Source organism: Pleurodeles waltl, chromosome 3_2 (genome assembly GCF_031143425.1).
Source record: "Pleurodeles waltl isolate 20211129_DDA chromosome 3_2, aPleWal1.hap1.20221129, whole genome shotgun sequence".
Lineage (NCBI taxonomy): Eukaryota > Metazoa > Chordata > Amphibia > Caudata > Salamandridae > Pleurodeles > Pleurodeles waltl.
In genome coordinates, this window is record NC_090441.1 from 195,329,376 (window position 1) to 195,354,371 (window position 24,996).

The 24,996-nt window shown below is 44.4% G+C and overlaps 1 protein-coding gene across 1 annotated transcript in view; it reads right to left on the reverse strand.

Moving 5' to 3' along the window:
* Window positions 1-24,996, reverse strand: part of LOC138286781 (E3 ubiquitin-protein ligase TRIM39-like) — a 198,804-nt gene that overhangs the window by 162,412 nt on the left and 11,396 nt on the right. Inside the window, exon 2 of the mRNA XM_069227278.1 lies at window positions 20,065-20,160. Within this exon, the coding sequence (XP_069083379.1) occupies window positions 20,065-20,160 (96 nt within the window). The remainder of the gene's footprint in view (window positions 1-20,064; window positions 20,161-24,996) is intronic.

Consider the following 24,996-nt stretch of genomic DNA (forward strand, 5'->3'; position numbering starts at 1 on the left):
CTCCTTCCTGGTGGAGCCCTTAATGGGACAGGCAAGATTTTTACAGAACTACTTCAACTGAGCCACTGTATAGCTCTCCAGTTTCCCTAGGTCAAAAGCAGCTCCAACTAATGCATCTCCAAGATTTAGACATGATTACGAGTTATCAGAAAGTGCAAAGTTCCAAAGACAAAAACGAGTTCCCAATGAAGTTCAAAGAAAAGTCAATCAAGGATCACTAAAATATGGAGGAAAGCAAAATGTCAAAAAATAGAGCAAAAAGAAAAACTGTACGTGGTCACCTAACGGTCTGCACTGAAAACGGTAGTGTGTATTTAATCACTGTATGTCAAGTACAAATACAAGTTCAAATCCTCACCGCTGATCACCAATGTTAGAAATGTAGTCTTTGGTTGGCAGTCAGGTTACCCCCTGTCCAAGCAAGGACCCTCACTCTAGTCAGGATAAAGGAGAATCACACTCAGTTAATCCCCGCTCACCCCCTTGGTAGCTTGGCAAGAGCAGGAAGGCTTAACGTCAGAAGCAATGTGTAAAATATTTGTTCCAACACACACAGTAATACAATGAACCACTACAAAATGACACAACACAGGTTTAGAAAAATATTTAATATTTTATCAAAATTTACAAGACCAAATACGATAAAAATCCACAATATACAGCTACAAATGCGACTTTAGCACTTAAAAGCAAGAAAACAGTGATCTGAGGTGAAAACACTGCAAGTTGGTAAAACACAGCATCGTAACGGCATTGTTCACGGAGTCGGTCGACCCCAAGGTACAGTACCTTTAGAACAAGTAGAAAACAGGCCGGTGCATGGAGTCGGGGAGAGTGGCTTTGCTGGATTCGAGGCAGCGTTGGTTGCGGTGCCACGGGGCAGGAAGACTGCAGCGTCGCGCAGCAGCGTCGGGTCCTCTTTACACAGCGGTGGAGGTGAGGCGGCGTCGGATGCGAAGTCGGTCCCTTGGTTCCAGCGAATGCAAAGTCTGGCGGAGTTAGGATCCTTCTGCACGACCTCACGGGTTCGCAATGCCGTCACAGGGCTGCAGGTGCTGTGATGGCTTTGGATCGTCACGGACATCGGATTTACGACATTCAAGAAGTGTCAGCGAAGTCGGGCAGGATCAGCGATTGCATCGATGCGAGGCCTACAGGGTCATTGGACATCTACAAGGTCCACGGCCTTGGGGCTGGCGGCATCAGCGCACAGGGTCATCGGATTCGCACTCAACGAGGTCCATGGCCTCGGGGCAAGAAGCGTTGCGGTTCCGGGCAGCGGCATCCTTCATGAAGGCCGGCGTCGGTAGACTGTTCTTCTCCAGGAATTCACTTCCAGGGGTCCAGGAATTGGAGTGGCACCCTCTGGCAAACTAGAGTCCACAGCAAGTAGACTCAGGTCTGGTTGGTTGAAGCCTTTGCTGTCCCTGAGGCTTCAAAACAGGAGGCAAGCTCTACTCCAAGCCCTTGGAGTCACTTCTCAAGCAGAAATGCAACAAAGTCCAGTCTCTGTCCTCTTGCACAGGCAAAAGCAGCACCTGCAGGATAGCACCACAAAGCACAGTCACAGGCAGGGAAGCACTTCTCAGCCCTTCAGCTCTTCTCCAGGCAGAGGTTCCTCTTGACTCCTTGAAGTAATCTAAAAACTGGGGTTTGGGGTGCTCTTCTTAAACCCCTTTCTGCCTTTGAAGTAGGCCTACTTCAAAGTAAAGTCTCAAGTGTCTGTGAGATCCTTTCTTGTCCAGGCCAGGCCCCAGCCACACACCAGGAGGTGGGAGACTGCATTGTGAGGGGGCAGGCACAGTCCAGCTAGGTGTGAGTGACCATTCCTCCCTTCTCCTCCAGCACAGATGGCTCATCAGGATATGCGGGCTCCACCCCAGCCCCCTTTGTGTCACTGTCTAGAGAGAGATGTAAGCAGCCCAACTGTCAAACTGACCCAGACTGGGAATCCACAAAACACAGAGTCACAGAATGGTTTAAGCAAGAAAATGCCTACTTTCTAAAAGTGGCATTTTCAAACACACAATCTAAAAACTAACATTACTAAAATATGTGTTTTTAGATTGTGAGCTCGGAGACCCTAAACTCCAATGTCTATCTGCTCCCAAAGGGAATCTGCACTTTAATCATATTTAAAGGTAGCCCCCATGTTAACCTATGCGAAAGATAGGCCTTGCGACAGTGAAAAACGAATTTGGCAGTATTTCACTGTCAGGACATGTAAAACACATATGTATATGTCCCACCTTTTACATACACTGCACCCTGCCCATGGGGCTACCTAGGGCCTACCTTAGGGATGCCTTACATGTATAAAAGGGGAAGGATTAGGCCTGGCAAGTGGGTACACTTGCCAAGTCGAAATAGCAGTTTAAACCTGCACACACAGACACTGCAGTGGCAGGTCTGAGCTATGTTTACAGGGCTACTTATGTGGGTGGCACAACCAGTGCTGCAGGCCCACTACTAGCATTTGATTTACAGGCCCTGGGCACCTCTAGTGCACTATACTTGGGACTTACTAGTAAATCAAATAGGCCAATCATGGAAAGCCAATTACATACATATTTGGTATAGCAGCACTTGCACTTTAGCACTGGATAGCAGTGGTAAAGTGCCCAGAGTAAAAACAATAGCAAAAAATGAGTCCAGCACACATCAACAACCTGGGGAACAGAGGCAAAAAGTTAAGAGAGACCACGCCAAGGATGCCAAGTCTAACAGACAGTAAAGGTCATATTCTTCTCTCCGCCACCAATGATTGGCAATAATGTTGAAGTAAAGAATACGCCTCTTTACTTCGAAGATGTTTATTAATTGAATATAATCTGTGCAAATCACCTCTGAGCGCTCCGACAAAACATAGCTCCCCTCAAGATCAACAACATCGTTCACACTCAATAAACATTTCAAATACCACCTAGCAACTGGAGCTAACATGCTACATGCTCTGACTTGTGTAAATACTACATTGAGTTGTTTTTTCTTATTTTATTTTTATACAATATGACAAATACTCCACCCCAACATCTACTACATACATTTAAACGAAAATTACATGACAATAGACACTAAAACATTATTAAAAAAAAAAAAAAGAACAATAGTCAAAATCAGCGTTTAGCCTCAGGAATAAGAAACAAAAGGTTAAACCTATAATGGCAATAATAAAATTTTTCCTTATTGACGAAATCTCCAGGGTAACTTACTTACTCTAGTGCTTCTACCAAAGGGTGTTTCATAACAATTTTTGCCACATTGGTCCATAACCATCTCCATGCCCGAATGACTCACCCCTGGCCGTTCAAAGTTAAGTTGTATACCGGAATCCAGTCGCAGTTTCGCCACTTTGGACTTGTTCCACCACTTGTTACCATCTACCCTAACTGCATTACCACATACCAATTCCACCCTCACAGGATCTGAAAATTTGGGCCTACCTTTCTTAACAAAGGTTGGCAATTTGATAGCCAACCTGTCACCTTCTGATATGGAGGACTCTTTTACCCCTTTTTTCTTGTCAAAATAAGTATTTTGAGCATTTTGTTTTCTTTCTACATTGAGTTTGATAATGTCAGAGCAGTCCCTCACCTACATTTGTTTGAACAATTTGCACATCCACCCTGGTCTAACTTGTGTATTAGGTTTTGTCCCTTCCAGTGCTTCAAATGGGGATACCCCTGTGGTGGAATGCGGAGTTGTTCTGTAGAACCATAACATCCCCTGAACTGACACATTGACCTCACACCCATTTCGTAACGCCCACCTGATGCAGTCTCCCAACACACAATTTAATACAATCTCTTCTGGGAAACCCTTGTTCATAAACACTTGCCTTAAAAATTTTACCAGTGATTTCACATAGGTTCGGTAGGTTCTCGTACAAATTTCACATAAGGCCACTTAGAATAATAATAAATTACGGCATAAGCATAGTGTAGATTGTAGTTGAGAGAATGAAACGGTCCCAATAGATCAACCCCTAGTTTTCGCCATGTACCCAACGGACACTCAATAGGAATAAGAGGTGGTGTCACTGTTTTAAGAGTTTTGTCACAATTGGAACAAATAGTGCAGTTTCTTACGAACTGTTTAATTTCACTGTCCATACATGGCCACCAAAAACTATCACATATTCTTCTTTTAGTTAACTTGGCACCCAGATGGCCTTCATGAGCCTTCTCCATAATGGAATACTTCAGCTCCTCTGGTGGAATGAAACTATCATATCTCATGAGCACATTATCCTCAATGGTCAACTCATCTGAAACTTTCCAGAAAGGTTGAACACCCACCACCATGTCTTTCTCATAAGGCCAGCCCTTTTTGACATACCTCATGATTTCGCATAAATCTTTTTCAGTCTCTAATTTCACCTTCCACTTTCTCTCTAAGCAAACACATACATGTTCCACCTCTACTGCAGCAATCAAGCAACTTTCATCATCAACGCCTTCATCACGAGAACTACTAGTTTGAATTGGGAATCTTGACAAATAATCAGCTCTGACATTTCTGCCTCCAGGAATATGTATGACTTCAAAATCATATTGCATCAACCTTGCCACAAACCTAGCAATTCTTGGAGTACCCGTTTTGTTGTTGGTTCCGTTAAGAATTGAAACCAGTGGTTTATGATCTGTTTTTAGTACAAAATGTCTGTCCCATACAAAGCTTCTGAACTTTTCGATCGCCCATATGCAGGCCAGTAACTTATTTTCAATAACAGGGTAATACGTTTCTGGTTCCCTTAACCCTCTGGATGCAAAACCAATCGAATTTTCAATGCCATCTTTTGTTTCTGTCAAAACTGCACCCAGTCCTATATTACTTGCATCCACTGTGAGACATCACTGGAGATACGAATCATAGGGTTTTAACACCTTTGCTTGTGATAATTGGATTTTGATTTCCTCAAACCCTGAGCTCCACTCAAAATATGTCTTATCTTACCACAAATTAGATATTGGTCTAACCTTACTAGCATATTCTGGTATAAACCGAGAATAAAACTCACACATTCCTAAAAATGATTTCACCCCAGCTTTATCCTTGGGTGAGGGTGCTGCCTTAATGGCATCAATCAAACCTGGTTTTGGGTAAATACCATCGGCACAAATCACACGGCCCAAATATTCTACAGATTACCTCATAAATTGTCAATTTTCTCCTCTGAGAACTATGCCATGAATCATACATTTTTGTACCACCTGTCTTAAAATTTTGCTGTGAACCTGCTGATCAGGCTCATGAATCAGTATATCATCTTGAAACACTAACACATTAGAAATATCCTTGAGTAAAGTACTCATTATCCTTTGGAAAAACGACGCCACAGATGCCAGGCTAAACGGCATATGGCAATATTGGAAAGTCACAAAAAGTGATACAAATGTCGTCAAATACCTAGACTTTTGATCCAACTCAACCTGATGATATGCACTTGCCAAGTCTAACTTAGTGAAGAACTTTGCATCTTTAATAGGAGACATTTCTCTTATATTAGGTAAGGGGTGCGAGTCCACCCATATTTCTTTGTTGAGTGCTCTCAGATCAACACATTCTCAGTCCACCACTCTTTCTTTGCCCCCACCAAAGGAGAAAGCCATAACGAAGAATCCCTCTGTTTCGTAAACTTTCCAATTCCTTCTCCAAGTCATCTCTAATGCTAAATGTACACTCCTTACCTTATGTTTAACTGGTGTTGCGTTTGTTTTTACTTTGATTTTATGTTTGAACCCCTTTAATCTTCCCAGTTCTCCAGAAAACACATTAGGGAACTGTTAGACCTGACAGCTTTAGGGTGGTCACCCGTAATGTTTCGCCTGCCTCCCTTCACTTTTTAGATACTGTTTTTGCTGGTTTTAAGACTCTGCGCACTTTACCACTGCTAACCAGTGCTAAAGTACATATGCTCACACCCCTTAAACATGATAACATTGGATCATACACAATTGGATTATTTAATTTACTTACAAGTCCCTAGTAAAGTGCACTATATGTGCCCAGGGCCTGTAGATTAAATGCTACTACTGGGTCTGTAGCACTGATTGTGCCACATACTTAAGTAGCTCCTTAACCTTGTCTCAGGCTTGCCATTGCAAGGCCTGTGTGTGCAGTTTCACTGCCAATTCAACTTGGCATTTAAAAGTGCTTGCCAAGCCTAATACCTAAAACTCCCCTTTTTCTACATATAAGTCACCCCTAAGGTATGCCCATGGTAACCCATAGGGCAGAGTGCTGTGTAGGCAAAAGGCAGAACATGTACCTGGATAGTTTACATGTCCTAGAAGTGTAAAACTCTTAAATTTGTTTTTACACTGCTGTGAGGCCTGCTCCCTTCATAGGCTAACATTGGGGCTGCCCTCCTATACTGTTTGAGTAGTAGATGCTGATCTGAAAGGAGTAGGAAGGTCTTATTTAGTATGGCCAGAATGGTGATACAAAATCCTGCTGACTGGGGAAGTTGGATTTAATATTACTAATTTAGAAATGCCACTTTTAGAAAGTGAGCATTTCTCTGCACTTAAATCCTTCTGTGCCTTAAAATCCACGTCTGGCTGGGTTCAGTTGACAGCTCCCTTGTGCATTCACTCAGACACACCCCAAACACAGGATAATCAGCCTCACTTGCATACATCTGCATTTTGAATGGGTCTTCCTGGGCTGGGAGGGTGGAGGGCCTAACACTTGCATGTCAAAGGACAGTAGCATGCCCTCACACAAAGGACTGCCACACCCTGTACTGGGACGCTGGCAGACAGGATTGAACTGAAAGGGGATCTTGTGCACGTCTGAGCCACTCTTTGAAGTCTCCCCCACTTCAAAGGCACATTTGGGTATTTAAACAGGGCCTCTGCCCCTACCAACTCGGACACTTCCTGGAGAAGAGAACCTGAACCAAAACTTGCATCCTGCCAAGAATAACTGCCTGGCTGCTCAAGTGACTCACTTGTCTGCTTTCTGTGAAGGACAGCTGCCTTGCTGCTCTCTGGCTGTGGGGGGAAGTGCTCTCCAAGGGCTTCGATAGAGCTTGCCTCCTGTTCCCTGAAGTCTCAGGACCAAAAAGACTTCATCTCTACAAGAAGGACTCCTTGTGCGGTAAAAATTGACGCAGAGCTTGCCAGAAATGACGCACAACCTGCATCGTGGTGAAAAATTCACTGCACGCGAACCGGAATGACGCAGCCTGACTTCGCAAGGAGAAGATCGATGCAGCGCCAGAGTAGCGACTGGAAAATCGACGCACGGCCCACTGGATCGATGCACAGCCGAGCCGGTACGATGCAGTTCAACTTCCAGAGAGGAAACAACGCAGCGCCTGACATGCGGTAGAAATTTCCACGCAACGCCCACCAGATCGACGCAGACCTTGTGACTTTGTCCTGTCAGCGCCGGAAATCCATGCATCTTCCCCGGGGCGTCTGAAAACCCCGCAACCCGAAGAGGATCCACGACCGGGCGCCGGAAATCGATGCAAAGCTGCCCCTGCATGAAAACTAAACAACGCATCGCCATGTGCGGCGAGAGAAATCGACGCACACCTCCCTGTTTTCCACACATCTCCTCCTCTGTGGTTCTTTGCAGAGATTTTGAAAGCAAACCTGGTACTTTGTGCTTGAAAGAGACATTTATTGCTTTTGAAAGACTAAAGACACTTTATATCATTTTTACAGTGATATCTCAACATATACTTATTGCATTTTCATCATTTTAGACCTGCATTTTTCCAGATAAATATTTTATATTTTTCTGAACACTGTGTGGTGTATTTGTGTGGTGCTATACTGTGTGATTGCATGATTTGTTGTACAAATACTTTGCACGTTGCCTTCAAAGTTAAACCTGACTGCTCAGTGGCAAGCTGCCAGAGGGTGGGCACAGGATAATTTGGATTGTGTGTGACTTACCCTGAGTAGAGTGAGGGTCCTTGCTCGGACGAGGGTAACCTGCCAACCAAAGACCCCATTTCTAACAGGAACTCATTCAGAAAATCTTCAGTTTCAACTGAATCCCTAATCACCACAACTTGATCACAAGTACCAGGTCGTAAAGTCATTCCAAAAAGACCCTGATGGAACCAACCTAAAATGTTCAGGCCTTTTACTGCCACACAGATCTTCCCATCTATGCGTCTCCCCCTGAATTCTAGAATATCCTAAAAAAACTGTTGATGTTCAATTCTCCTTCCCACGTAGGATACAGGAGCTCTGTTAGGTGGTTCAAGTGTACGCCCCTTCTAATTTTGACAAAACAATTCTTGGGTGATCATGGTGATCCTAGCCCCCGAGTCGACTAACAGGTGTCACTGTTATTCTCCCACTTTTATAAATACATAAAGGTCAATACAATTTTCAGGATTGCCACACTTAACCATGCCTCTATCAGCCACCAAAACCATATCTTGAACCTCTCCAATCAGGCTCTCAACTACCCCAACACTCTCTTCCATCACTGACATTACCGTATCGCTCATGTCCTTCTCACTTTGATAGACCTTAGCAAAATGGCCAACTTTGCCACAATTTCTACATTGAACATTTAAAGCTGGGCAAAACTTCACCCCTTTTTGATGTAAGGCATTACCAAACCTAAAACATACATATTTTTGTATGAAAAAACATTTGAATTTGTGACCTTATTGTCCTTTGTTCCTTGCATGACCTTTTTGTACACCAGTCTTATCCATTCCACCTTTGTCATCTTTGTTCCTGACCACACTAATTCTACCTTCAGTTGACTTTTCTATTTATTTTGTTGATTTAATAGAAGATGCAATATTTTTTGCGATCTTAATCGTCACTGCCAAAGTTGGGTCAACTAGGGAAAGTAGCTTCTGTTTCATAGACCTATCCATTCCTTGACAGATAAATTGATCCCTGATCAGTTTATCGCCCCAAGCTCCAAACTGACATTCAGCAGACAGGAAACGTAATGCAGGAATGTAAGAATCCACATCTTCACCAGTGTGCTGATCTCTTTAAAAAAAAAAAAACACTAAGCTGGGAAGTGCCTCAAACCTGTTACTCATTTTCTTTACAGCTATTTCGTACTCATCCATTTTACCTTCAACCATCTGAATACCTCGTAAATGCTTAAAAATATCCCCTCCTTCAAACCCAATGGAATGAAGGAGACATTTCTTGCGTTCTGGTCTAAACCGTGCTGCTCCTATTGCTCCTAAGTAAGTTTCAAAAGAATCATAACAATGTCTCCAAGCTATATGTGGTTCTCCAGGGCTCTCTAAAAATGGTGATACCCCTGCACACCAAATGGGAGGCAGACCTGGGAACACTGGACGATGAAGACTTGGTGGGGTGAGACAGAGCCCCAGGGTGGTGGCGGTTAAGGCCCAGTTCAGGCTGATCCAGCTGCGGATTCTACACAGGGCCTACTACAGGGTAATGCTATGTAAGATGGGCAGGGCGCAGACCCCGCAGTGCTTGAGAGGCTGTTGGCAGGAGGGTACCTTTTACCACATTCTGTGGGCATGCCCCGTGATACAGGCTTATTGGCAGGGAATCACCAGAGCAATGGCCCGGACACTTGGTAAGGAGGTCCCATTGGATCCCAAGATGTTCTTACCCATTACAGAGGGGGAAGATTCCCTGCCGAAATATCAGGGCATCTGGTTGGCCATGGCGGCAGTGGTGGCTAAGCGTAATATTGCACGAACCTGGGGAGCTGAATCTCTGCCCAGCATACAGGAATAGCACACCGATCTGGACTGGTGCACGGGTGTGGAGAGAGTGAATTACCAGAGTAGGGGGTTGCCTGAAAAAGTGGGAGAAAATTTGGAGAGGGTGGGAGGCCTACAGGAATGGGGAGTGGCTCGCTAGGTGGGATTCCACAGGTGGTTGGAGGGTCAGCGTATCAACTGCATTTGATTGTCGTATTTGGATGATTCTTGATCAGAATATTACACCTTGGATGATTGCCACAAATTGTATTGCGACATGCTATACTGTGCAATGGCTGTTTTGCTGTTCAATAAAAAGATTTATAAAAAATATATATTTAGGACTACAACCTGCTCATCCCAGGGAAGCACTCACTGTAATGTCTGGTTAAGGCTGCCTCCAGGGGAGCAGAGCATGACAGTGCTACTGGCTGCTACTCCCACAGGCATACTGGCTGCTACTCCCACAGGCAGCACTGGCTGCTACCTCTACAGGCAGCACTGGTTGCTAACCCGACAGGCAACACTGGCTGCTACTCCCACAGGCAACACTGGCTGCTACTCCCACAGGCAACACCGTCTGCTACTCCCGCAGGCAGCACTGGCTGCTGCTCCCACAGGCAACACTGTCTGCTACTCCCGCAGGCAGCACTGGCTGCTGCTCCCACAGGCAACACCGTCTGCTACTCCCGCAGGTAGCACTGGCTGCTGCTCCCACAGGCAGCACTGGCTGCTACCCCCACAGGCAGCACTGGTTGCTAAGCCGACAGGCACCACTGGATGCTACTCCCACAGGCAACACGGGCTGCTACTCCCACAGGCAGCACTGGCTGCTACTCCCACAGGCGGCACGGGCTGCTACTCCCACAGGCAGCACTAGTTGCTACCCCCAAGGGCAGCACTAGTTGCTACCCCCACAGGCAGCACTGGCTGCTATCCACACAGGCAGCACTGGCGGCTACCCCTACAGGCAGCACTGACTGCTACTCCCACAGGCCCCTGGCTGCTACCCCCACAGGCAGCACCGGCTGCTATTACTGTTCAGGTGCTTCCAGGGCCACACAGACAACTATGGCCGGTTATTGGTGCTCCCGGGGCATCATTACTGTTGCGGTTGGTCCATCGAGGACAAAGATGCTGCTATTGCTCATCACTTCTTGTGTAAGATATATTTGTCTTGTGTCATGTTTGTGCAACAGTAGGAGTAATATCATAATAGCCTTTGGGCGTCTGTATCTCTGTGTGGTTTTCTGTCGGTGCTCCTTCTGTGTTAGTCTTTTCTGAGGCTCCTCTTCTTGAGTATGTTTGCACCACAGAATCGTGTTTAAAACCTTTAGCTCTTTTTCAAGAGGTCTGGTTTGAAGGTCATGGTGTGATCTGTGGCTATACTTTGGTGGTTGGGGTCGATGAGGTTCACGGTTGTGTATAATGATTGAACTGTGTGTGCCCTCGCCCACTGCCACTCGGTGCGCAGCTCAATAAATGTAATATCTGTTGGAAATCTACTTTTCAAGTGTACACCTCTTTAAATTTTGATCCCGTTTATTCACACTTTGATTCATCGTTGGGATGGGAATGTCACCTGCATGATGTACAGTCGTGCCCCTGCCCCACGTGCAGACCTACATATACCCGTGATCCTGTTTTTTGTATTTTTGGTCAAGTCACACACTGATCCCGTGTGCATGTGGTGACCTAGGCCTGGTCTGTGACAACGATCGATTCTGGGACTTGTTCTAAAATGCACATCCTCATAGTGACGGAGTACTGTTGGTGCTGCGGGTTTCATGCATGGAGCATGTAGTACCCGCGTACCACGAATGATGAGTTATAGTGACAGGCCTTTTTACCTGCGAGACATGAATATTCGCTTGCATGCCCATTCATCTTGAGTTCCATTGCACACGATGAACTACGAATCCTCAACGATGACATCGCCGGTGTTGTACATGTGATGTGCTTGTGTGCTAGGAAGGATGGTGTGGCGTGCACAAGTGATACAAACCTGCGGGGTCCTTTTGGGAAAGCCACAGCCTGGACCACAGTACAAGATGGAGGTTGCTTTTTGTAGATGTGTACTGCTGCCATCTCCTAGACGGCAGGCGAAGCACCAGGCACTATAATAACGAAAGAGGAGACAGGCCTTCTTTAGAAGTTCCAGGGCTCTTCCTGATACATTGGGAGGTAAATGGCTCTGACGGCAGCTTCTGGAGGAGACGTCAAGGGATGCAGGGTGAGGCCTGCAGTTTCCGTTGATAGGGAAAGGAGTCCTTTGAAGAGGCACTGATTCTCGTCTCTCCTAATGATCTTTGTGTGTGTGTATGTACGTACACGTGTGTGTATTTATAAATATATATATATATATATCTATATAGATATATAGATATATATATATCCTTAAAACATGTATTTAAGATTTAATTTGTATATTTGATTTTAACGTAAATAATATGTTGTATAGGTTTGTGTAAAAATTTACTTTAGGCAATATTTTTTGTTTTTCAATTATTCGAACTAAACATTTTTTTAAAAATGTATTTGAAAATTAAATAAAAATGAATGTGTGTGGGTGTGTGTATTTATATATATAGGTTGTATGCACTATTCAGCAAAACATTGCTTACATTTATTTTACATTATATTAAATTTATATATATTAATATTTAAAATGTATTCATTTGAAGTGTTTATGTATATTTAAAAAACACATTTATACCTGTTTTTGAATGATATTGTCTTGTCATTTCTATCTCATGTATAGGGACATGATATTGTGTTAAACAATGATTTTGACACAGTATTTTTGTCAACGATATTTTTTTACCACAATATTGTGTCAGTGAACCCAAAGCAGCATTAGAGTCTTTGCTCCCTCATAGAGTGGCTACTGCTTGGAAAGCACCATTACAAGATTTCCTCCCTTACACAACAGGCACAGCAGCATTACAAGCTTCCCTCATTTACACAGCAGTCACAGCTGCATTAGAAGCTTCCTCCATAACACAACAGGTACAGCAGCATTACAAGCTTCTTTTCCTCACACATAAGGCGCTGCAGCATTACAAGCTTCCCTTCCTTACACAATAGGTATAGCAGCATTACAAGATTCTTTTCCTCACACATAAGGCACAGCAGCATTACAAGCTTCCCCCCTTACATAACAGGTACACCATCATTACAAGCTTCCTTACCTCACACATAAGGCAAAGCAGCATTACAAGCTTCCCTACCTTACACAATTGGTACATCAGCATTACAAGCTTCCTTTCCTCACACATAAGGTTCAGCAGCATTACAAGCTTACTCCCCTTACCTAACAGGTACAGCAGCATTACAAGCTTCCTTTCCTCACACATAAGGCACAGCAGCATTACAAGCTTCCCTGCCTTACACAATAGGTACAGCAGCATTACAAGCTTCCTTACCTCACACATAAGGCGAAGCAGCATTACAAGCTTCCCTCCCTTACACAATAGGTACATCAGCATTACAAGCTTCCTTTCCTCACATGAGAGACAGCAGCATTACAAGCTTTCCTCCCTTACATAACAGGTACAGCAGCATTACAAGCTTCCTCACCTCACACATAAAGCGAAGAAGCATTACAAGCTTCCCTCCCTTAAGCAATAGGTACATCAGCGTTACAAGCTTCGTTTCCTCACACATATGGTACAGCAGCATTAAAAGCTTCCTTCCCTCACACATAAGGTTAAGCAGCATTACAAGCTTCCCTCCCTTACACAATAAGTACAATAGCATTACAAGCTTCCTTTCCTCACACATAAGGTTCAGCAGCATTACAAGCTTCTTTCCCTTACATAACAGGTACAGCAGCATTACAAGCTTCTTTTCCTCGCACATAAGGCACTGCAGCATTAGAAGCGTCCCTCCCTTACACAATAGGTACAGCAGCATTACAAGCTGCCTTTCCTCACACATAAGGTACAGCAGCATTACACGCTTCCTTCCCTCACACATAAGGTTCTGCGGCATTACAAGCTTCCCTCCCTTACACAAAAAGTACAGCAGCATTACAAGCCTCCCTCCCTTACATGACAGGTACAGCAGCATTACAAGCGTCCTTTCCTCACACATAAGGTTCAGCAGCATTACAAGCTTCTTTCCCTTACATAACAGGTACAGTAGCATTACAAGCTTCCTTCCCTTACACAATAGGTACAGCAGCATTACAAGCTTCCTTCCCTTACACAATAGGTACAGCAGCATTATAAGCTTCCTTTCCTCACACATAAGGTTCTGCAGCATTACAAGCCTCCCTCCCTTACATGACAGGTCCAGCAACATTACAAGCTTCCTTTCCTCACATACGGTTCAGCAGCATTGCAAGCTTTCCTTCCTTACACTATAGGTACAGCTGCATTATAAGCTTCCTTTCCTCACACATAAGGTTCAGCAGCATTACAAGCGTCCCTCCTTTACACAATAGGCACAGCCTCATTACAAGCTTCCTTTCTTCATACCTAAGGTACAGCAGCATTTCAAGCTTCCTTCCCTCACACATAAGGTTCAGCAGCATTACAAGCTTCCCTCCTTTACACAATAGGTACAGCAGCATTACAAGCTTCCTTTTCTCACACATGGGGTTCACCAGCATTACAAGCTTCCCTCCTTTAAATAACAGGTACAGGAGCATTTCAAGCTTCCTTTCCTCACATATAAGGTTTAGCAGCATTACAAGCTTCCCTCCCTTACATAATCGGTACAGCAACATTACAAGCTTCCTTTCCTCACACAGAAGGTTCAGCAAAATTACAAGCTTCCCTCCCTTACATAACAGGTACAGCACCATTTCAAGCTTCCCTCCCTTACATAACAGGTAGAGAACCATTACAAGCTTCTCTCCCTTACATAACAGGTACAGCAGCATTTCAAGCTTCCCTCCCTTACATAACAGGTACAGCAGAGAAGCCTCTCCTGGCAACTAAAAGCAGCCCTAGCAGATGTTGCCATAGCAGCTCCCATTACATGTGGTATAAGTAAGTGTAATGAGTGAGCTGAGCCACTGCAAGAGGGTAAAGAGGGGATCCCTCCCCAGAATATTTTGAAACAAATGGGGATAAGTGGTCAGAATTCTATACAAAACCAAATAAAAAATACCACCCCAAGATTAATCAATCTGGATTAATCACCTGTGAGTGATCTTAAAGTGACTGGTGTAAGTGAAAAAGACACCTGTAACCTGAGACAACTGTCTGGCGGCGCGGGTGTCTAGGGCTGGGCCTCCTGTGGTCGGACTGGATTGGTCATTCCTAGACAGTCAGGAAGGGAGTGAAGGGGGCTTTGAAGCAAGTGCGTGTGTTGCAGGTGTCACTGGACACACGCGGTTCCAGACTGATTCTGAGCAGAAAAATCTAGAGGAGAATTTTTGTTTCCTCTTTTTTCTCTCTTGTGATTACTTCTTCTGCTTCTATTTCCCCTTTTCTGAGTCTTTTCTCATGTTTATTTTTGTTGTTCTTGTCACGCTCTTCTCTTAACTTTCACTCTCACATTCTTTACTCATACTTGCCTCTGTCCCACTCTCTCCTCTCCCATCCTATCTCTTACACCTTCTCTGTGTCACACTTCCTTTTTCCTCGCTGTCCCACCCATTTCACCCTCCTATCTCCTACTTCCATCTTGCTCTCCACCTCCTAGGACCAGTGCAAGGATTTTCGCCGCCCTCTAAAAAGTACCATTTTCTCTACCACTCCTGCGCTTCCCAAGCAATGGAGACATATTCTCTGCTGACATTGGTGATATCAAATCCTCTGCATTCATTTAGTATTCCTTCTGCAAAACCTGCTCAGTCCTCTCCTCTCCACATCCCTTCTCCATTCTCTTCTTTTCGATAAAATCATTTTATTGAAATAACTCCCACCTTTCAAACAGAACATGGTTAGTTATTTAGTTATAACATGAGTGAACAGCTCACACGTGCTCAGCACGTGGGTTACCTAACAGTTTCCTCAAGCAGGAATATCCTGCATCCCCAGATTCCCACCAACTCTATCGCCCCCACAACAATTCTTCTATAATCTCACCAATCTGTCCAACCCTTAGCATCTTTATTCAGGCAGCCTGTAGATCCCCCCTTCCTCTTCTTAATCACACACTTCTCCTACCTTCCTCTTTCTCATCCTTGACTTTCTCTGTCTCGCATACCCTCCTCTCTCACACTTTTATATACAGGCCCCATCTCTCTCCATCGTTACACCCTGCTCTCTCCTGTCTCCAGTCATTTTCTTGTAACTCCCCTCACATCCACGCACCCGGCTCTCTTCAGCACTAACATCTTACCATGCTCTCTCACAACTTCCTTTCACGTACATTCTTGAACCAGGTTCTTTTTATGAAGCCTTTTGAGGATTTGTGATAATTATAAACAAATTAAAGACATTAACTGAGGAATAACAAGGAAAAACATTAACCATAACGTGTGTCATCCAGACAATAGCACAATGCGTAAATATCTTCCAATTGAAAAAAATATAATGTGTAGATACTTTGTGGCCACTTGGTGTTCGGATATACCCGCGCTTTAGTGTCCATTGTAACCAGGTGGAAAAGTAGTTCTACCATGACCCCCACATTTGGCTTGTGAGGCATTCACAAGCTATATAGACGGGCTCTTCCTCAATCTACCCACCTCAGCCATACATCTAATGGTGGTGCCATCTCTGCTCTCCGATGGTTAGTGGTGTCCCTCCTAGCTGAAAGTATGCAGAGCTCCACCAATGTACTGTGTGTGTACTCGCAAACCACCCTCTTTCTCCAAACTTCCTGCTAAACACACCTTGACAGAAGAGCCGACTGGCCCTTCAAGTACCTCGGATAATCTTCTCATGACTCTTACCCCAAAAGGTTTCATTTTTACTTAGGAGCAGGTCATGTGCATTAAGTCAGCTAGTTCATTATGGCATCTTGTACAGGCCAGGGAGACTATACCCACCTTCCATAGATGCTCATCAGTGGAGGACATTCTATATAATTCACGTATTTGTATAAGTCGAAGTTTCAGGAAAATGGCTATCACCCTCGGGCAAAAAGAGTGTTCACTCAATCTGTCTTGTCTTATCTCCCTATATCTGTCTCCCAAAGATGAGGGAACAATACACCTTTGAACTACCACCCTATCGATCGTCCGCATGAGCAGCTGTGCCAACCATTGGCTCGGCTTTGGAATGATCAACCCCTAGGGAAGCTGACGTCAATGGTGTGACGTCATTGAAGGTACTTAAAGAATGCATGGTAGCTAGTGTAAATTCAGATTGCAGGTGGGGAACGATAACATGTAAGTATCTTTCCATACATTGCCTAATTGAGAGATGCCAATATTGTCCCATGCTCTAAGGTCTTTTAACAATTTATCATGCCTCAGATGTTCTCTGCCAGAAGGGTGTCTGCAATGCAAGTTTACCCTCCCGTTTAGTCCATCGACAAGCTTCCTGCCATCATTTGAGAACCACTATAATGTAGAGGAGGAGAATCAAATGGTCATTGGGGCTGCACAGCAAGTTTTGCAGTCTCTAGTTCTTCAGAAGGGTTGATTCAATGTACAGTAAAAATGTGGGCAGTCCCTGTAACCCAAACGTTTGCCCAAATGAAGCTTGATGTCATTGCATTGAAAGTTGCTGTGACTGTGTTTTGGCATTTCAGATAGTTCTAAAATATGTACACAGGCCTTTAGGAAGCAGAATCATCTTATAAAGTGCAATCCTCTCAAGTATATGGAGGAGTAGTTTGCTCAAATAAGGGTTGTTACTTCTGATTTGGCCTCTCGGTGGATAATGTTTAATTCTAGCAGCATGCAGGATCAAGCACCAAATGTATCCCAAGATATTTAAATTCTGATGCAGCAGCGATGCACATGTCATACCCACTGGTACGTAGCTAGGTTCCCCTGCAGAGGGTCCATGGTGGATTTATGCCAGTTCAGTCAGTCACAATCCTGCCTGTATAAACGCAGCATTTGCACAAGTCTCTGACTCATCCACCTGGGATATCGCAAAAAAGGAGTAGGTGATCCACATACAGAGAAATGTAGTCTTCTTAATTCCAATGCCATTTATTGTGCTAGCACATCAGACCATTCCAGGCTGCCAAAGTTTTGAAGGCAAACAAGAACAAAAAGGAAAAAAGGGGTCATCCCTGCCTTGTTCCCCTGTGGATATCAATGCAGAGGACAAACCACCATTGATTCTAACTCTGGACACTGGATGCTCATATAATAACTTCATGTACGAGAGAAAGTACGGCCCATAGTTCAATCGAGTAAAAACATGCTGCATGGAGGGGTCAGTCCAGAGAATCAAAGGCCTTTGCAAAATCAATGAGCCTTGGGGCACTGGGGCCAGAGAAGTCCTGCATTTGTGTGAGTGCAATCTGAACTCTTTGGATGCAATGACCAGTGACCCTGTTTGGCATGAAGCCATTTTGGTCTCTTCATATCAAGGAGCCAACTACCACCATCAAACTGTTGGCCAATGCCTTGGCAAGAACCTTGGCTTCTATCTTGATTAATGAGATTTGACTATGCAATAGACAGATGTAGGGCGGTATGCCCGGTTTACGTAGAAATGTTTTTGTACCAGATTGGAGATCTCTAGGCAAAGATATGTTCTATCCGGCCTCTTCCAACATACAGCAGGAGTGATGACGTATTTGATGCAATCTGCAGAAAGAACTCCACCCGGAATCCGTTTTGACCTACGTCTTACCAGTTTGTATGCCAGCCAAGGCACCAGCAAACTCATCTTCATTGAGTGGATATTCACGTTTGTTCAAAAAATCATTGGCTAAACTTTGAAGGGGAAGGTCACCTACAAGGCGAGACAGATTTTCTATCTAGGGGCTGGACCTGGAGTGATACAAGGAGAGGCAGTAGTATGTGAATACATTGGGTATCTCAAGAATGTCTGTGCTCAATAGTCTGGAAGTGCCTTGGATACAGCAGACTAGTCTAGAGGTGGTCTCTCTATGTGTCAACCAGTACAACACTTTACTCAATTTGTCCCCTGTCTCGTATACTCTCTGTAGAGATGCTATCCTTGATAATCTAGCGGAGTCTAATATCAATTGTAGGAGACATTCTCTAGAGATCTTTTAGTCGCATAGCAGTGAGGTCTCCATAATAGATTTTGAATTTGTTTGATTTAAGATTGCAAACGTCTGTGTCTTTTAATCAATTTTTATGGGACAGATAGAATTTAGCTTTCTCCCTAATTACCGTTTAAAGGGCTTTCCATGATGTGCTACAGCCGACTCATGAAATATTCACTGACACTGGGTCTCAGCTGACCCAAGCATTAATAGAGGCACATCAAGAACAGGAAGTCATTGCCTGTGGATCTCAGCTGCTTTACACAAGACCCATCAAGAAGAGGAGGCAATCACTGATGTTGCACCTCAGTTCTTCTAAACCCATCAAAAACATGAACTAATCACTGACGCAGGACCTCAGCTGATCCAAGAATTAATAGAGACACATCAAGAACAGGAAGTCACTGACTGTGGATCTCAGCATCAAGAAGAGGAAACAATCACTGATGTTGCACCTCAGTTTTTCTAAACCCATCAAAAACATGAACTAATCACTGAGGCAGGACCTCAGCTGATCCAAGAATTAATAGAGACACATCAAGAACAGGAAGTCACTGTCTGTGGATCTCAGCATCAAGAAGAGGAAACAATCACTGATGTTGCACCTCAGTTTTTCTAAACCCATCAAAAACATGAACTAATCACTGACGCAGGACCTCAGCTGATACAAGAATTAATAGAGACACATCAAGAACAGGAAGTCACTGACTGTGGATCTCAGCATCAAGAAGAGGAAACAATAACTGATGTTGCACCTCAGTTTTTCTAAACCCATCAAAAACATGAACTAATCACTGACGCAGGACCTCAGCTGGTCCAACCTTTCTCCAAAACCCATCAATAACTCCTTTCTCCAAATCCCGCGCTTCCCCTCCTACCCCAGCCACCCCCGTTGAGTGGCAGCCGCCACTGCACACAAAAACCCACCAAAAGACACGTGAACACAAATAAATAGACAAATGTCTGCATGGACACAAAACCAGATGCTTATGGTTCATGCATACTTACTCCGACACAGGCCACGTAACTATGTGATTACTGCGTTAAGGTTGGGAGAGTAATTCTTGTTTTGCTTCTTTCAGGAAGACCCTTGGAACACTCTGGGCCCCAAACTCACCGGAGATGGCTCTCCAGCCAGTACATTTACCTGGTGGAGGCACCACCCAGACTCAAGGGTGGACCATTGGCATCCCTGCATCTCTAACCTAGACAGTCACAAACACAGATCTGCACATACACAATGATAGATCTGTAACTGCACAGGACTCCCGGCTGCCACTCACCCTCATGGTGGTGCACTGTTCCTCTTCCCTGAGTTTAGACTCCAGAATGTATCCCATCTCTTTCCTCAGAGGACACAGCCAGTCCTGGAGCTTCACCTGCAGGGAGGAAAGCGCACAAGTGACAAATGTAGATCTCTAAAGTGAAGTTGATCACTTGATAATAAACACTACAGGGAGATCCACAATCATGCAAATTTTAAATACCAGCCACATATTCATATTTTAATTACCAATGATACATATCTTGATTTATAAGTTTTAATCAAAGTTTTCCAAGTTAGAAGCATCAGCCACACCTACCCCGAGATGAAAGCACCACGCCACACATGTACAGATTTTAAGTCTGTTTGTATTATGAAACAATTTTTCACCCAAACATAATAGATTTGCTCTTTATAGTTTAGCTTTTGTAAAGTCTGTTCCTTTTGTATATTTGATATAATTTGTTTTATACATTTTGCCTCATTGGGTTTGCTCCTGCTTTTAGTGTATATTGTATAAATCCTATGTTTTTAATAGTATGTAAAAAAATGTTTTTGATAATTGCAGCCCTGGTGAAGATTGTGATACAACATCGAAACGTGTTGGCTGCCTTGCTGAGCCTTATGCTGTTTACTGGAGAAAGAAGAACAAATTCATCTATGAAAGATGTCTGGACTTCCTTGGTTATTTGGACATAAAGACTGTTATATTTTGGTTGTTGTCGCCTCTCTGTTTGAGTATGAATTTAGAAGTTTGGATTTGGGGCGGCTGATCCAGGGAGGTAGGCAACACTATTGCCTATTTAAATAGAAGGTTTACAGGAACCTGCCAGTGGGTGCTGTGAGGTGCCTTTAGCTGGCCACATTTTTGGAAAATGTATGAGAGGCGCCGATGAGAGGTGCATAGAGGAAGAGGAGTATAGTGAAATGTAGGTTTTAGACCTGGCGTCCTTGGTGTGGTTTTCCCTCTAATTTTTGCCTTCAACCCTCCTGTCTGCTACCTTTGTATTGCTGGTTTTAAGACCCTGCACACTTTGCCGCTGCTAACCTGTGCTAAAGTGCTTGTGCTCTCTCCTTACACCATGATAAGATTGGGTTATACCCAATTGCCACACTTAATTTGCTTGTAAGATCCTAGTAGAGTGGAACTACCTATGCCCAGAGCCTGTAAATGAAATGCTACTAGTAGGCTTGCAGCACTGATTGTGCCACCCACTTAAGTTGTACTTTAAACATGCCTCAGGTCTGCCATTCCAGCCTGTATTTGGAGTTTTAAACTGCCATTTCGACCTGCAACAATAAGCCTTTGCTAGGCCCAACCCTTACTTCTTAATATATATAGGTCACCCCTATAGTAGACCCTGGGCAGGCCGGAGGGCATGGTGTAGTATATTTAAAAAGTTGGGATTTCTTTTAAGTTTTGCATGTACTGGTGGTGAAAAACTCCTAAAGTCGTTTTCACTACTTCAAGGCCTTTCTCACCAATAGGATAACTTTGGAGTTACATATCATAAGCATAAATTCCAAATGGGAACAGGGATTCAGTTCATGTTTGGTGTCTTTGAAATCATATTGAAAAATCCTACTTAGGGTAAAGTCGTATTTAAAAATTAGAATTTCAGAAAGTTGCCATTTTTCTGCCTTAGCCATTTGGTGCCTACAGCCTATCTCTGGGTTGCATGACTGGGTGTGAGTGACAGTTGGGCTCTGTATATCCCTCCTACAAAGCCACACACTGTAGGGAGCTTAGGTGTGTGTCTGGATGGGCCATCACTGGCATGATGGGAGAGAGGAGCTGTACTCAGCCCCACTTGATGGGATGTGTCCTGTCTCCACACAGAGGGTTACATTTCCCCTGGCGTTAGTCTGGAGCCAGGGCAGAGAAGGTCAGGGCATCTGTGCACATCAAAGGCCTGCCTCTAGAACAGTGGTCTTCAAACTTTTTAATGCCACGCCCCCCCCCCACTTGAAAAATAAAAATCATTGGCCCCCCTCAGAATTTTTCACGATTATTTTAGAAAGATGACAATGTTTAAATATGTCTAAACCTATTTAAACATTGCAGTTAAGTACTGATACCTTTTTTAAACGCCAAAAACATGCTTCTGCTTAAAACAAAGGCATGTTATCTGTATAATATTTCTTTTGGCCAGAGTTTGGCGGCCTCCCAGGGATCACTTGAGGCCCCACTAGAGGGCCCGCCCCCCAGTTTGAAGACCTCTGCTCTAGAAGCTTCTCCCACTTCATAGGCGCAACTGGGAATGTATACTGGACCTCAGAGACCACCACTTCATTTCAGTTCTGGTCTGTGGATACTCTGCCAGGAAGAAGGACTGCTGTGCTGCTGAAATGACTGCTATTCTGCTAGGCTGCTACTCTGAGGGACTACCATCCTGCTCTGCTGATTGGCTGCCTGCTGCCCTCTTGTCTGGGTGAGAATGATTGAACCTGCATCTCTAGAACCTGGAAACCAGAGTGACTCCAAGAGCTAGTTGCCTGACCTCCTGGTGTGAAGCTTCAGGGACACAATAGACTTCCGACAACCTTGCATCTGAACCAAGTCTCTGCCATCTGTGAGTCTACCCTGCCTAGTGGAGCCACTGCAGTCAGGTACCCTTGTAAGTGGGTCTAAGGCGCCCTGCCTGCCTCGATGGACAACCTGAACCAAAGCATATCCTCGGCTGTGAGGTGCAAACCCGAGGAGAATTGACGCATCGCTGCTGCTGCATGGATTGGACACATTGTAAAGACCTGCAGCGCCGCCTCAGCCCCATTGGAGCCACCACTGTGCAACACATCCTCTGTACAGGCCCTCTCATCCCTTATCAACGGCAGCCTTGACGCCGGATTCCGCATCGCAGCCTTGCAGCTCTTCGGAACCGATACATCACATACATACGGACTATGCACTTCATCCTGGACGCTGGAGTCTGCATCTCAAGCCCGTTTGATGAGACCCTCGACCACGACGCAGGCCCTTGCATCACAGCCTTGCCGCATCTTGGAACCAATGTATCACTTTGGCTGTATGAAGGATCTTCAAAGCGGATCCTCGCAATGCTCCGGAAAGAAGGTTTTAAGGTACTCTGTTCAATGGGTCTAAGTGGGTCCCTGTACCCGGCCCGTTCTGTTTGCTGACGGCGTGAACTTGTGACTTTGTCCTGATCTGGCACAACCAGATATCCACAACTGGAGTTTTGTGCTTTTTGGAGCTATTTTCACTGAAATCTTTAAACTTGAATATCTCCTGTTCTATTGATTGGATTTTTGCCATTTTGGTCTTGTTTTATGTATTTAGGAATGCTCTATTTCTCAAAATTAGTGTGGGAACATTTTGGTGTAGGTGTTTTCACTTTACTACTGTTTGAATTGTTGCACAAATACTTCACAACTTGCCTCTACGTTACGCCTGACTGCTCAATGCAAAGCTACCGAGGGTTGAACACAGGTCAATTTAGGGTTAGCTTATACCTAAACCTGACAAAGTTTGTGGAAGCTCCTTCTCCAGGGCTCACACCCCAGTCAATTAACAAACCAATTTCTTCAAGTAGGCGTCTACTGAGGGGAGCAATGAGAGGTGAGTGGAGTGAGAGGAGTAGGGCGTTGAGTAGACATGTGCTGAGAGGGGCCGATGAGAGGTGAGTAGACGGAGCAAAGTAGGGTGATGAGTAGGCATCTACTCAGAGGCTGGGGAGTGATGAGAGGTGAGTAGAGGAAGAAGAATGGGTTATGAGTTGACCTGCACTGAGAGGACCCAATCACGAAAAGGGGGAGGGAGCACACTGCCTCTTATGCTATCACACAATTCATCCAGATGCATTGTGGTAAATGCAGTGCATAATAACACACTGTAATTGACATTCTTTAGTGTTCACTTTTGTTGGTGCAGCCAGTGCTGTGCATCTCTAGACACATGTTTCAGGATATATGTCCCTCTTCAGTAGAGAGTACCAATTTAAATTTGAAGATGCTGGCAATGCTGCCCAGGGTCTTCTCAGGTTTCATTACCACTCCCAGAGCACAGGTGCATCTCAGATCTCGTCAGACAAACATTGTTGAGGATCCAATCACAAAAACAAGGGAGGTTGAACACTGCCTGGCATACCAGCACACAATTTACCCAGATGCATTGTGGTAAAGGCAGTGAATAATTACACTTGCTCAACAAGGAGAGAGCAGGCTAAATTGTGACTCACATTTGCCCGTGACAGGCGCGTGTCTCTTTAAAGCTCGACATCTGCAGGAATAATCTCCCCTGGTCATCCCGTCAGGAGGAGGCCACACCTCCTCCCACCAACAGACCCTTTGTTCTCCTCATGGGAGGAATTCACACCTCAGGTGACAGTAGCTGGGTTTCATCAGAAATTCATATTAATTTGAGCATTTGAACCATTGTTCTAGTTATTCCAAAACTGCAGTTAGGCATTACAAGGTGGCATATTCTAACCCGATGCTTTCCAACAGGAAAGGCAGCCTTGTTACAGTGAAACATTGGGACTCTGCACTGGCAGGACATGTAAAACATAAAATTGACATATCCTTCATTTTAATATCATGCCCCCTATCTTATGAGAGGTGAAGGTCTACTTTAGGGCAACTTATAAATATTAACAAGCATTTGCAATGCACTGGGTCTCGCATTTGCTCAAGTTAGAGCTATTAGAATTGTAAAATCCTAACCGGACTTTTCTTTCCGCTTAAACTGATAATGAAAAGTAAAACAGTTTCACATATGCGAGCGGACGGTAGCCATGAGCATGACACAGAAAAGGAAACAGAAGTTCGCTGGCAGTGAAACGTATCGGCAAAAGTGCAATTATCCATGTAACCAGCAAAAGTACAATTATCTATGTAACAGGGTCGATGTCATGTAAAGCGCTCAACTACTGCCCAGCAAGATCGTGCTGCGTAGGAAATAAAAAGAAATAGTGCAGAAGCCATTCAGAAAACA